This window comes from Opisthocomus hoazin, chromosome 3 (genome assembly GCF_030867145.1).
Source record: "Opisthocomus hoazin isolate bOpiHoa1 chromosome 3, bOpiHoa1.hap1, whole genome shotgun sequence".
Lineage (NCBI taxonomy): Eukaryota > Metazoa > Chordata > Aves > Opisthocomiformes > Opisthocomidae > Opisthocomus > Opisthocomus hoazin.
Genome location: NC_134416.1, coordinates 19,306,476 through 19,320,412, shown reverse-complemented (window position 1 = coordinate 19,320,412; position 13,937 = coordinate 19,306,476). Strand labels below are relative to the sequence as shown.

The window sequence follows — 13,937 nt, the reverse complement described above, 5'->3', positions numbered from 1 at the left end:
ATAATTAGAAAACATACCATTATATAAAGAAAGGACTATAGACTGTTACTTTAAAAAACAAAGAAAAAAAAAAAAACACAAACTGAGAACACCATGGCATCCTAAAGCATTAGAACTAAATTAAGAAAACTAAATAAATAAGTAAAAAATAAAATATATATTTTTTTAAAAGTAGAAGAAGCACACAAAATAAAAGAAGATTATTCAAAGAGAATATAATCTTTCAGCCTAGAAAAAGAAGTTGTAAAACTTCTTACTCAAAACTTGTCCTCACAGTGAAACTATAGTATTTGTTAGAGGATAACAGATGGTAAGTAGCTCCCTCTTAGATGGCCTCAGCCAGTCACTAGGCAAAACTGAGTATCTCATAATCTTAACAGCTAATCTTTGAGAAAAACTAGTATTTTTTAAAGTAGATCCCTGAGGCTTTTAAAGGCTTCCTATTTTCCTTTCCTCACTTTTAAAGTCCCTTCAATGTTTCCTCTCTTGTGAAGTGCAAAGCCAAAATAATGCTTTGATTAGATCTCTTGGTATAATTACTATGCAGTTTTACTTTGATGTAACATTGCCTGAAATATTTAGTAGGGAGATTTATTACCTTACAATCTGTGAGTTCTGTGATAAAATATCATTGAAATGCTATTCTTGATGGATTTTCTGACATAATAAAAGCAAATTTGCAGAGACAGGTGGCCTTTCATATCTTTTCTAACCACTTTGCCAATCTGTCAATAACTAAATACTTCTATGAAAAAAAAAAATCTTTCATAATTACTTGGCTCAGAGGATAGCATAGTGTATTATTCTTCCAGTAGAGTAAGGATATAAATAGAGTACACTATAAAGAAAAACTTGCTCACTGGCAAACTGAATGAAATTTAAAATTAATTGTGTTGCATCCAGGACCACTGAATGACTGTAAGTTTACAATTTCTAGTTTTCATAAAAGATAACCAGTTTGCTTTTTTATTATGGTTTTAAAGGTTCCCTCTCTCTCCCCAGTAGATTATTTCTGCCTCTTCAGCAAGGTTCCAGCTTCACAGTTTTGCTGGTTGTGAAAGAGCTGTGCAAGTGGTGAATTCTCAGAAAGCAGCATCTTCTCAGACTGCAGTCAGAGCAAAATCCTTTTTATCTTACATCTCTAGACTGCTTACTATGAAGATAATCCTAATTAAGAATCTTAATTTTGCCTCCAAGTGTCAGTGCGAAAGATTCTTCTAAGGATGTGAAGGAAATATATATTATACTACATTTCTTCCTGTAAATTCCATGGATATTATGTTGTATTGTAACATTTACTAGATGTTTAAGAATTATGATTACGATAACTGCTTGAAAACATTTTTGCTTCTGTCTTGTCAATGTCACATTCTTCCATAAAATGATACTAAAACAAGAACAGTAGCATTTTTAAGCCAATTTTAAGCAAATTAAAGTGTCTGTTAACTTACGCTGCTCATAAATATCCAGGAAAGCATCTTATTTGTACATGTCAATGTAAAACATTTCATGTAAAGTATCACTGTCTTCACAAATTCTCCGGGTTTGCCTGAACAGTCTGTAGATCATAAAAGATCTTGTGGTGGGCTGAGACCAAGTTCTTGTAAGCGCAAAACTTGAATGCATACAGCTACTCGACACATAAACAAATACTCTGGAAACAAAGGCCATCAGTGTTGCAGTAATTCTTTTTTTTAAGTTTCCTTTCATAGCAAAGTAGCTTAATTTCAATCTGATTCTAACTACAAGTGAAGGTTGAAAGAAGGATTCCTATAAACCAGAAATGTTAGAAGAGTTATATTGCTGATTCATCTTCACTTCCTGCTATTTAATACATTACTGAATTTGAAGTCTCAGAAATTGACTGCTTTGATCACAGACAAGTAAGAGACGTTAGGACGTATTAAAGAGATATCTAAATATCTCTATGTCCAAACAGAGATATCTAAAAGACGTCTCAGTCCTGTACAAAAAAATGTTGTGATGCAATTTTGTTGTTTTCTTTGAAGAACATTTCTAATCTGAGCATGCTTTTTCTTGCTGATATTGTGCATTTCTTAACCGCCTTTCTGCTTCCCAGTTCTCTTCTAGCCAGTTTCCTCATGTATCATTACTAAGACATCATTAGTCTTTTGCTATGTACTTTTCAGCCCAAGAAGACATCAACTGATGTCTAAGACGTTTTGTAGGATTCATATTGCATCCCTTCAAGAGCATTTTAAAGCATCTGCAGTGATCCTGAACTAACAATAAAACCAGAAGGTTTGTGGAATTCAAGATCATTATTTGTTACCATCATTTAAAGACTTTTTGATTTCTTAAGCTTCTCTAAACTAAATCTCACTTGTGTTATTCAAAATTCTTTTAAAATCTATTTAGCTAAACCTATGCAATCCTCATGTTGGGATGGACGCTACTGCTGATACAGACAACAGCTTTACAGCTGTTTAACTCTTCTCTGAATGCAAATAGCATATTTTATTACTTGGCTATGGGGAAATATCTGATTGAAATAAACAAAACCAATATAAATAATTCCTAAGTTAAATTAAATGACATCATCTATGTACGTTTGTTTGCTTCAGGAAGAACAGTACAAATACCTGGCATTCTGAATCGGACGGATAAGCAACCTCCCTGTAAATAGCAGACTAATAGATATGTTTTGAATAAGATCAATCTAAAACTCAAGAAGTTTATAGTACAGATTGATTCACATTCTAAATAGATTCACTTCTACAGAATATTTTGGAATAATTATAATGTGGTTTTCACAAAGAATCAGGTGGCAGTAGAAAACCTAGGTGCTTAATTCATATAACCTTTTTGAAAGCTAGTGATTTGGGTTGGATGGTTTACCACTACTGAAACAAAAAAAGGATATAAAATATTGAGTATATGCAGCATATTTTCACTTCTAACAAAGGTCCAGATTTAACTCTGGATTTCAGTTTGTTGACATTTTTTGTTAGTTTATATCAGCTCTGAATCTGGTTCACTTCCTAATTCAAAAGTGGCCAACCTATACCTTTTGAGCTGTATGCACATATTTTAGAGAAGGACTGTTGAATAACTAAATCCAGGAGCCTTCCTCCAAACAGCCTCTGTCATGTAGGGGACACAAAACAACAGTGTTCAGCTCCCATCTGTAAGCTATTCTAGCAAACCCCTTCCAATGAATCTTCTAGATTTGAACTATATGAGGTTTTGAAACTTTGCTTAGAATATGAGAAAGTTGAATTCCCACAATTAGTGTAAATAGTGGACAGTACATAATCTAGAAAATAAATTAAATAATAAAAGAATAATTTTAGAAATATTTGCCTTGATCTGTTTTAAAACTAAGCAAGAACTCACCCATATATATATATATATCTGAGTGTCACTACAATGATACACCCCATGATTTTTAATGCTTATAATGGAACAGAAAATGAAATTTGTTGTTCAAACTTTTAATTTCAACTTCCTAGCACCTTCACATTTTATTTGATCTTTTTCACAGAATTACAGAATCAAAGAGTGGTAGGGGTTGGAAGGGACCTCTGCGGGTCATTTAGTCCAACCCCCCTCCCAAAGCAGGGTCACCTACAGCAGGCTGCACAGGACCGCATCCAGGCAGGTCTTGAATATCTCCAGAGAAGGAGACTCCACAACCTCCCTGGGCAGCCTGTTCCAGTGCTCCATCACCCTCAAAGGGAAGAAGTTCTTCCTCATGTTTAGATGGAACTTCCTGTGCTTCAGTTTGTGCCCATTGCCCCTTGTCCTGTCACTTGGCACCACTGAAAAGAGTTTGGCCCCATCCTCCTGACACCAACCCTTCAGATATTTATAATCATTTCTAAGGCCCCCTCTCAGCCTTCTCTTCTTCAGGCTGAACAAGCCCAGCTCCCTCAGCCTCTCCTCGTAGCAGAGATGCTCCAGTCCTCTCATCATCCTCTTAGCTCTCCGCTGGACTCTCTCCAGTAGCTCTTCATCTTTGTTGAACTGGGGAGCCCAGAACTGGACACAGTACTCCAGATGGGACCTCACTAGAGCAGAGTAGAGGGGGAGGAGAACCTCCGTCGACCTACAGGCCACACTCTTCCTAATGCACCCCAGGATCCCATTAGCTTTCTTGGCAGCCAGGGCACACCGCTGGCTCATGGTCAACCTGTCATACACCAGCACTCCCAGGTCCCTCTCACAGAGCTGCTCTCCAGCAGGTCCAAACCAAGCCTGTACTGGTGCATGGGGATGGTCCTCCCAAGGTGCAGGACCCTACACTTGCCCTTGCTGAAATTCATCAGGTTCCTCTCTGCCCAGCTTTCCAGCCTGTCCAGGTCACGCTGAACAGCAGCACAGCCTTCCGGTGTATCTACCACACCTCCCAGTTTGGTGTCATCAGCAAACTTGCTGAGGGGACATTCTAACTCTTCATCCAGGTCGTTGATGAAGAAGTTAAACAAGGCTGGGCCCAGTACTGACCCCTGGGGGACACCACTAGTGACAGGCCTCTAACTAGACTGAGTGCCGCTGATGACAACCCTCTGAGCTCTGCCATTCAGCCAGTTCTCAATCCACTTCACGGAACACTCACCCAGCTCACACTTCCTCAGCTTCCCTAGGAGGATATCATGGGAGACAGTGTCCAACATCCACGGCTCTCCCTTGGCTTTCGACAAGTTTCCCAAGGCTTTCGACACAGTCTCCCATGATATCCTCCTGGGGAAGCTGAGGAAGTGTGGGCTGGATGAGTGGTCGGTGAAGTGGATAGAGAACTGGCTGAATGGCAGAGCTCAGAGGGTTGTCATCAGCGGCGCTGAGTCTAGTTGGAGGCTGGTGACAAGTGGTGTCCCTCAGGGGTCAGTACTGGGCCCAGTCTTGTTTAACTTCTTCATCAACGACCTGGATGAAGAGTTAGAATGTACCCTCAGCAAGTTTGCTGACGACACCAAACTGGGAGGTGTGGTAGATACACCGGAAGGCTGTGCTGCCATTCAGCGTGACCTGGATAGGCTGGAGAGCTGGGCAGAGAGGAACCTGATGAGGTTCAACAAGGGCAAGTGCAGGGTCCTGCACCTGGGGAGGAACAACCTCATGCACCAGTACAGGCTTGGGGTGGACCTGCTGGAGAGCAGCTCTGCGGAGAGGGACCTGGGTGTCCTGGTGGACGACAGGTTAACTATGAGCCAGCAGTGTGCCCTGGCTGCCAAGAAGGCCAATGGGATCCTGGGGTGCATCAAGAAGAGTGTGGCCAGCAGGACAAGGGAGGTTCTCCTTCCCCTCTACACTACCCTGGTGAGGCCTCATCTGGAGTACTGTGTCCAGTTCTGGGCTCCCCAGTTCAAGAAGGATGAAGAGCTACTGGAGAGAGTCCAGCGGAGGGCTACAAGGATGGTGAGGGGACTGGAGCATCTCCACTACGAGGAGAGGTTGAGGGAACTGGGCTTGTTCAGCCTGAAGAAGAGAAGGCTGCGAGGGGACCTTATAAATGCCTACAAATATCTGAAGGGTGGGTGTCAGGAGGATGGGGCCAAGCTCTTTTCAGTGGTGCCCAGTGACAGGACAAGGGGTAATGGGCACAAACTGAGGCACAGGAAGTTCCGTCTGAACATGAGGAGGAACTTCTTCTCTCTGAGGGTGACGGAGCACTGGAACAGGCTGCCCAGGGAGGTTGTGGAGTCTCCTTCTCTGGAGATATTCAAGACCCGCCTGGACAAGGTCCTGTGCAGCCTGCTGTAGGTGACCCTGCTTATGCAGGGGGGTTGGACTAGATGACCCACAGAGGTCCCTTCCAACCCCTACTATTCTGTGATTCTGTGATTCTGTGATTCGCCTACCCAGCCAGTCATGTCATCGTAGAAAGCTATTAGATTGGTCAGGCATGATTTCCCCTTGGTGAATCCATGCTGAGTACTCCTGATAACCTTCTTTTCCTCCACTTGCTTGATGGTGACCTCCAGGATGAGCTGCTCCATCACCTTTCCGGGATGGAGGTGAGGCTGACCGGCCTGTAGTTCCCTGGGTCCTCCTTCTTGCCCTTTTTGAAGATTGGAGTGACATTGGCCTTTCTCCAGTCCTCGGGCACCTCTCCTGTCCTCCAGGACCTCTCAAAGATGATGGAGAGTGGCTCAGCAATGACATCCGCCGGCTCCCTCAGTACTCTTGGGTGCATTCCATCGGGGAATCTTTTTGTTTCAATTTCTGTCATACATTCTTTGTACATCTATTTTCTACTTACACATTCCAATGTCACACTTTTCCCCTAATTCTTTAGTTTCACATATCTTAAATGATGTAGAAATCAGTTAAGGCTTATCCAAACTTTACAGTTTAAGTGTTTATCCCCTAATTATTAGTCTAAGAGAGCTGTTCCGTTCTTATTTATTATATATTTTTCCTAAATAGCTTTTATGTCTTGATAAAGATATGTCAAAGTCCATTGCTTTCTGTCAAACTTAAATCTAGGCACAGAGTGCGTTTCACCCCTTGGTTCCCCTGCTTGCTCAATCCCAATTTCCTCTAAAAGGAGATGAAAAGGGAAGAAAATTACTAGAATATTTAAGTCTTGTCTCCTTTTTGCTCTCCAATGGAAGAAATTGAGCCTGGAAGTACCTGCACTACTTATAAAGTTACTGTAATATCATAATAAGGTGTATAATACTGTGTTATTCATCATAGCAATGTAACAGGAACAAAGTGACAAAAAAACAATATAGCTCTATATCTCTTTCTATCTGTAAAGTTTTATTTTAATTCATTTAATAGCATTTATATGTAAATATATGAAAAGTTTTCTAGCTTAATGTTACTTAGATACAACTAGAAAAAAACCCCAGTATCTTACAACCCCTCTTAATACATATATGGTCCTGGCTTTCTGGTTAAGCTATCTTTTTATGTTTACAATTTTCTGACTATAACTAGATTTTCATGTATTAGGAATTTTAGTATGCACTAATGTTTAATAGTTACTACCTTTTTTAAACTTAAAAAAGGCAACAGCACTCACATAGGGTTAAAAGAGATCAATGCAAACTGATCTGTAAGTGGATATGTAAATAGATGTGTTTACATACAGTTAAGAGTTCACATAGATCTAAAAAGCCTTACAATTTTTCTGTTTGCTATATTCAGATAATAGTTTAAGTAAATAAAAAAATAAAACATAAAAGAGTCTAATACCAATACATGATGGTAGAGGATAGTCCCATGCCCTTCTTTCCCCAGTCATACACTTTAGAAGGCTACTTCCATGGAGTGTGTAACCTGGATTGCATCCATAAATTACAGTGCTTCCAGCAAAATGGCCTTGGTCACTGATTTTATATCCAAACTGTGGCACACCAGGGTCCTCACAATGCGAAAGCTCAAAACCTGTGGCAGGAATAAAACACTGTAGTTAAAAATCAAACAGATAAATACATCAATGAAAGTAAGATTTTCTGTTTTCCAAATGGAAATCAAATGTTTTTAGACTTCACGTAATAACATATTTAAGGCTTCTTTGTTTTCAGACAGTCTAAATAGGACAATGGTCTCTACCCCTCACTTAGATCATGCAAACCAAACGAATCTCACAACATTTTTCCTTAGAGTCCAATTAAAGACTGAGAAGGAAATTAATTATCAATATCAATAATTTCTAAAATGATATGATAAATTACAAAACGGCGGCTAAAGTGACTGCCATTTACTTTGATGACAATCTAGTTTCTGAATAGACTTTTAAAGGCTCATAAACAAAATTGCACAGCAGATTTGTTTGTTGTTCTTGTGCACAGTAACACCAACAGCACAATAGAACCTATGGCACCAAAGAAATACTGTTTTATTCATCAATCCTTACCATAATCCTGCATTCAGTAGTTTGTAAATTAAAAAACCACATGCAGGAAGCAATAACAACGATGATATAGAGAATTCAAGCCAAACAATTTGGACATTTTGGAGAATAAAGAGACGTGGAGCAAGAAGGAAATAAAATCATGTGCATTATACAGAAACAGAAAGCATATTAACATTTGGGGAAACATAAATTATAATTTGAAAGAAAGATTGTCTATTCCAAAAAAGATTTTCTGTTATTAACTAAGAAGCAGCTTGAAACCTCATTTTGTTCAACACCAAATGTATTTTGTCAGTATCATGCAGCTCAAAATCTTTGTAGGTAAAAAAGGCACATTGTGTCAAATTGATATTCCTATATGTAGGTGACGTAGGAGCAAATGAAGGGTTTTTAATATCTACTTTGTTCAGTGAAGTCATTTACAAAATATTTGTCCATCCGGTCAACGGTAGCATTTCACAATCTCTCCTGAGGTACTGAATCATTGCTATTGATTGATTGAAAAAAGAATCGTTATTTTGTTTTACAGACAAATGCTTCAGGCTGGATAAGGCTGTTTGCTCATGTAAGGAAAAAAAGCCACATCAAATGCTGTCTCTTCCCAGTTCTTCCCTCAGCTCATTCATTGTCACACTGAAAATGACTCATCTCCTGAAGAGCCTCCACAACCTCTGAGCTGAATACTTCTCATTCGTAGTTAAGCTATTGTTTCCCATTACAGACTGCACTGCAGCAGCTCTAAAATGGGCTAATGTGAGTTCCAAATTAAGAACCTTTTTTCATATTAAAATGTGCCTTGGTCCCCAGGATGTCCTCATCTCTGGATGGCCTACTTATAGACACAGCATCAAAGTAGTCTTTTTAAGTGATCACTTCCCTTTTCAGGGTGAGCATGTAACTCCATTGCCTAAGTATAGGTACTGGCAGCACTTTTGCAGCCGTAAGTGTATTTCAGCTATCCAAACAGTGCTGACAGTTCTGGCAACAGGACCAAAAGGAAGACTGTATTCTGGAGAACCACTGGGTAGCTAGGGACATAGTGAAGGTGATCAGCAATGGCAATAGTTGGCTATTTTATGCAACTGAAAGAGCATGAATACCCAAAATGTGCCCCTGAAGACACAGAATGTTTCATTACAGTTTGTGGGGATTTTGTTTATTACTTAAAACCATCAAGATAAGCCCATGGTACTTTTGGAAGTTTGCATTGTCTATATCTATGCAAAACAACTATTAGATGTATTTCTCACAATGGAAAATGGCCAGTGGGTGATGGTCAGTGGCACACAGTCTAGATAGAGGCCAGTAACTAGTGGTGTGCCCTAGGGGTCAATATTTGGTCCAATCTTGTTCAAAATCATCATTAATGATCTGGATGATGAGGCAGAAAGTGCCCTCACCAAGTCTGTTGATAATACGAAACTGGGAGGAGTGGCTGGTACACCAGAGGGTCATGATGCCACCCAGAGCGACCTTGACAGCCTGGAGCAATGGACCAACATGAACCTCAGGATGTTCAACAAGGAGAAGTGCAAAGTCTTGTACTTGGCGAGGAGCAACTGCACCACCAGAATATGCTGTAAAGCAGCTTTGCAGATAAGTACCTGGAGATCCTGGTGGATGCCAAGCTGCCCTTGATGCAAAGAAGGCTAGTAATATCCCGGGCTGCATTAGGAAGCATGTTGCCAGCAGGTCGTCGTCGGTGATCCTTTCCCTATACCCTAAGCACTGACGAGGCCATATCCACTACACCACTGGAGTATTGTGTCCATTTCTGGGCTGGCAAATATGAGATGTGAAGCTAATGAAGAGTCCAGTGAAAGGCCAATAAGATGATTAAGGGATAGGAGCATCTCTCCTATGGATAAAGGCTGAGAGAGCTGGCACTGTTCAACCTGGAGAAGAGAAGGCTCAGGAGGAATCTTATCCATGCATATAAATTTGCAGGGAGAGTGTAAAGGAGATGGAGCATACTGAGTCCAGCTAGGATGGAGTTAATCATCTTCATAGCAGCCCATATAGTGTTGTGTTTCAGATTGACTAAACCAGTTTCGACAACACACTAATGTTTCTGATGTTGAGCAGTACTTGCACAGCAGCAAGTCTTTCTGTGTTTCTCACTCTGCCTTTGCAGCAAGTAGGCTGGAGGTGGGCAAGAGGCTGGAAGGGGACACAACTGGGACAGTTGACCTCAGCTGACTAAAGAGATATTCCATGCCATACAATGCCATGCTGAGCAACAAAAGTGGAGGGTAATCTTTCCAAAGGGGCCATTGCTCAGAGACTGGTTGGGCATTGGTCTGTTTGTGGGAGGTGATGAGTGACTGCCTTTGCATCACTGGGTTTTTCTTTTTCCCTTTCCTCCCTGTTTTTATTTTGACCCATGAGTTTTTCTCACTTTTTCTCTTCCAGTTCTACAAATATCTACAAAGAAGATTCAGCACTGTTCAGGCAATTAGCTATTCAGACTGCAAAAGTGTATTACACAAGAATGCCTCTCTCAAAAGACAGGAAATATAATGATGAGGGTCAAGTGGTGGGCTTGAACGCACCTATAGAAATAATAAAAACTAAATACCTCAGCATTTATATATTAACACAGGGAAGGTCTATCTTTAGTCATAGGGTACAGCCCTATGATATCACAGGCTATTATGTGGTATAATTATACAACTTTCACCTGAAAAACAATTGCATACTCTGGTAGTATCTTGAAACAATTTCCTTTCATTCTGTTAAACTGATGTTAGTTTTATTAGAAATAGTTTTAAAAACATGATGGAGAATTTCTGAAATGTAAGAACATTTTTTGAACAGGTGAAAATGAATGATTTAAGCACAGAGAGAAAAAAGGGTGTTGATAGTTGCATTGCAGAAATGCCTTACTGTTCTGGGTTCAGCTGGGACAGAGTTAATTTTCACAAGAAGCTGGTTGGGCTGACCCAAATAGTCAATCAAATGGGATATTCTACACTATGTGGTGCCATGCTCAGTATTCAAGTGGGGAGCTGGCTGAAGGAGATGGCTTTTTGCTACTCAGGAGCAAGCTGAGCATCGGATGGTGAGAATACTGCATACCGGATATGCTTTTATCAGTATTATTGATTGTTTTCTTCTCCCTTTGCCTTTCTGTTAAACTGTTTTCATCTCAACCCACTAGTTTTTGCCTTTTTGCCTTCAGATTCTCCTCCCCATCCCACGGCAGAGGGGAGAGGGGAGTGAGAGAGTAACTGCCTGGTCCTTTTGTGTCAAATTGAGGCAAAATCACATCAATTACAATACTGCTCTGCTTTCTAAAAAATCGAATTTATATAATATTTCAATGATGATGAAATAGCTACACACTAAAGAAGTCATATACACTATGTGTCAATAGACACATGTAACAACCATATACATTTTCAGAAGTTGCCACTTGATAAAATAGATGTCACACTTTCCTGCACATCTTCTAAGCCAGAGATCTGAAAAGATTTTTCATCTTCTTATCTTCATAGTTTAATTTTGTCAGTCTACATATAGGTGAAAAGTTTTTATTAGGAATCTTTCTTTATGATTTTTGGTTCCAAATTAGACTATTTTAAATAATAATCCAAACACAGAAATTGCTACTCTAATGCAAAGTTAGTATTGGGCAGAAGTCTGAAGAATGTCTTTTACTAATTAATTATCTTTATGAAACAATGGGTTTTGGTAACACATTTAAAACTACTCACACACTTAGATACTTTTATATGCTAGTACAATTAACTGAAAATGATCCTATTTTTTCTTATTCTTACCAAGACTGAAAAAAAATTTAAAATAACCCTTCAGAAAAAAAAGACAGTGGTTTAAGTATCAAACTACTCAAAGTACTGACAAAGCAAGGTTTCAGTATTCTAGACATTTTGGGGTTTTTTGAGGTACAGTTATGAAACTTTTGATGAGTGATCAGTGGTTCGGTGTTGATTTTATTATTATTTGTCTTTTGATTACATTTACATCTTCTCAGCAAAGAATTTTCATTCCTTTAAAATAATAAATGTATTATTGCTGTTTTCTCAAATACTTACTGGTATACACAAGCTGAAAACCTTCATCAGTGCCCTCCATATCTGAGTTAAATTCCAACCACAAATGATTTGAAGTACTACTTAGCGTCAGGCCTCTTAATGATGCCCCAGTATACGCACCCAGCAAGTGAGCAGTGTTGTCTTTGCCATCATAGATCTGTAAAACAAATGCGAGTTTTACACTTATGAAGAAAAAAAATGAGGTATTTCATTTACAGAATAATTCTGTACATCTGCGTTAAGAGGGAGGACAGCTCTATTGCCAGTCAACCCGAAGTACTATATAGACGTGCTGTTTGCCTCTTTTCAGTTAACTAAATTGTGGTGATTTTTCAAACGCACAATTTAAAATATGTCAGTTCCTTTTTTTGCATAACAATAGAAGTGGGCAGAAGTGACGTATCAGCTCAATGTTCTTCAACCTCTATGTTTCCTTTTTCACTGCCAGTATTGTAATGCTGATCACAACCTATCAGCAAACATCTATTTTGTGTAGCTGTGTCTGCATCAAGTCACTGAAGAGGTGTAATAGAAAAGCTCGCATCTCCCCAACTCCTGCTTATTAAATAAACCTCTGAACTGTTTCTCTATGTAAAGAGAGGTTCAAATACAACCATAAAGTAAAAGAAGACTAGGAAATAAAACAAATTGAACAACTGCTTCTGTAAGTTGAAACAGTAATGTAATCTATATGTAAATTGGAATATAGCACTTTAATTATTTATGTTTTTCAAGAGTTGTTCTTTTCCATACTTGAAACAGAAACTTCTATCAGGCTACTAAATATATAAAACAATCTTTTAATAATTCTCAATAAATATCCTTACAAGCTTGGTTGCTTTAAACCATCACAGTTTGATGCATTCCTATCATTTCTAAAAATAGTTAAACTATAACTTAACAATAACTTGTAACCCAACCACTACGTCCTGTAGTGTTTATTTAGTGATCTCTATAATAAGTAAAACTTTGATAAATGTGTTTTAAGAAAAATTTCACTTGCAAATCAGTAAACTGACTTCTGAATCATTTTCAAATTGCAATATGGAACAATTCTAAAGCTTTAGTAAAAATATAGCAAATTGATGTCCAGTTCTAGATAAGATCTAATAGTATTAATCTGAAATACATTTAAAGCTTTCATTTGTAAACAGAAATCTATATCACCATGAAATCACAGCAAATACTTCAGCAACAGTAGTAAGGCAACAAATCGAATGTGAAATATTATGATGCCTGTTCCCCATCTGGCAGAAGGACTTCTACATGTAAATCCTATTTTGCAGAAATCCTCATGACTCTAGTAATAGCAAAGATTTTACATTAATGACATATTGAAATAAAGCAAAAGCCATTTCTAGCCACCTCTACTGAATAAATAATTGTACAGCAGTTTAAGAAGCACAGCAAAATTACTTGGCATCATTCCTTGTTTTTTACTGAAACAACCAAAAAAATATCAAGCAAACTTCAAATTTAAATGTCAATATCCTTAAAAAGAGTAAATGTAAGAAACGGCCATTCCAGGTGAATTACTGCTATTCCACAGAGACATTTGCATCATGACAGACTTAAAGAAAACCCAGCTTGAATTTAATGCTTTTTCTCCCTTATCTCTGCAAGCTACTTATAGCTAATAAAACCCAAGGATTCAGGATTTATTTTATTTTTAAACACCACATAAGAGTAATCCCTTTCCTGCTATGTATGTTTCACTAATAATTAACCCAATGAAGCTATTAATAAAGTTATACCAATTACTCTCAGTGTTTCATCAGAAATTCCCATAATCCACTTTATGATACAAATTTTCTTCATGTTAGAATTTCCCCACACATACTTTATAGCTAATTTTGTTAACTGTTCTACCATACTAATCCTTTCACACTGGCACACTGACATCTCTACAGAGTTGACACTAATTCTATTTCATGGGCTAACTAGCTGTCCCACTGTGTAATACTTCTAAGCCTGTATCACTTCTCTGAAGGAACAAAATTTAAAGTACCTTAACACTTCTGAAACTCTATGATTCTTTGAGTAGGAGAACT

General features: G+C 38.6%; 1 protein-coding gene across 4 annotated transcripts in view; it reads right to left on the bottom strand.

The window, feature by feature from the left end:
• CSMD3 (CUB and Sushi multiple domains 3) overlaps window positions 1-13,937 on the bottom strand; it is a 767,725-nt gene that overhangs the window by 250,058 nt on the left and 503,730 nt on the right. For all 4 annotated transcript variants that reach the window (XM_075415663.1, XM_075415665.1, XM_075415666.1 and 1 more), the window contains 2 exons: window positions 11,887-12,043; window positions 7,168-7,359 (listed from right to left, as the gene is read on the bottom strand). In XM_075415663.1, the coding sequence (XP_075271778.1) occupies window positions 7,168-7,359; window positions 11,887-12,043 (349 nt within the window). The remainder of the gene's footprint in view (window positions 1-7,167; window positions 7,360-11,886; window positions 12,044-13,937) is intronic.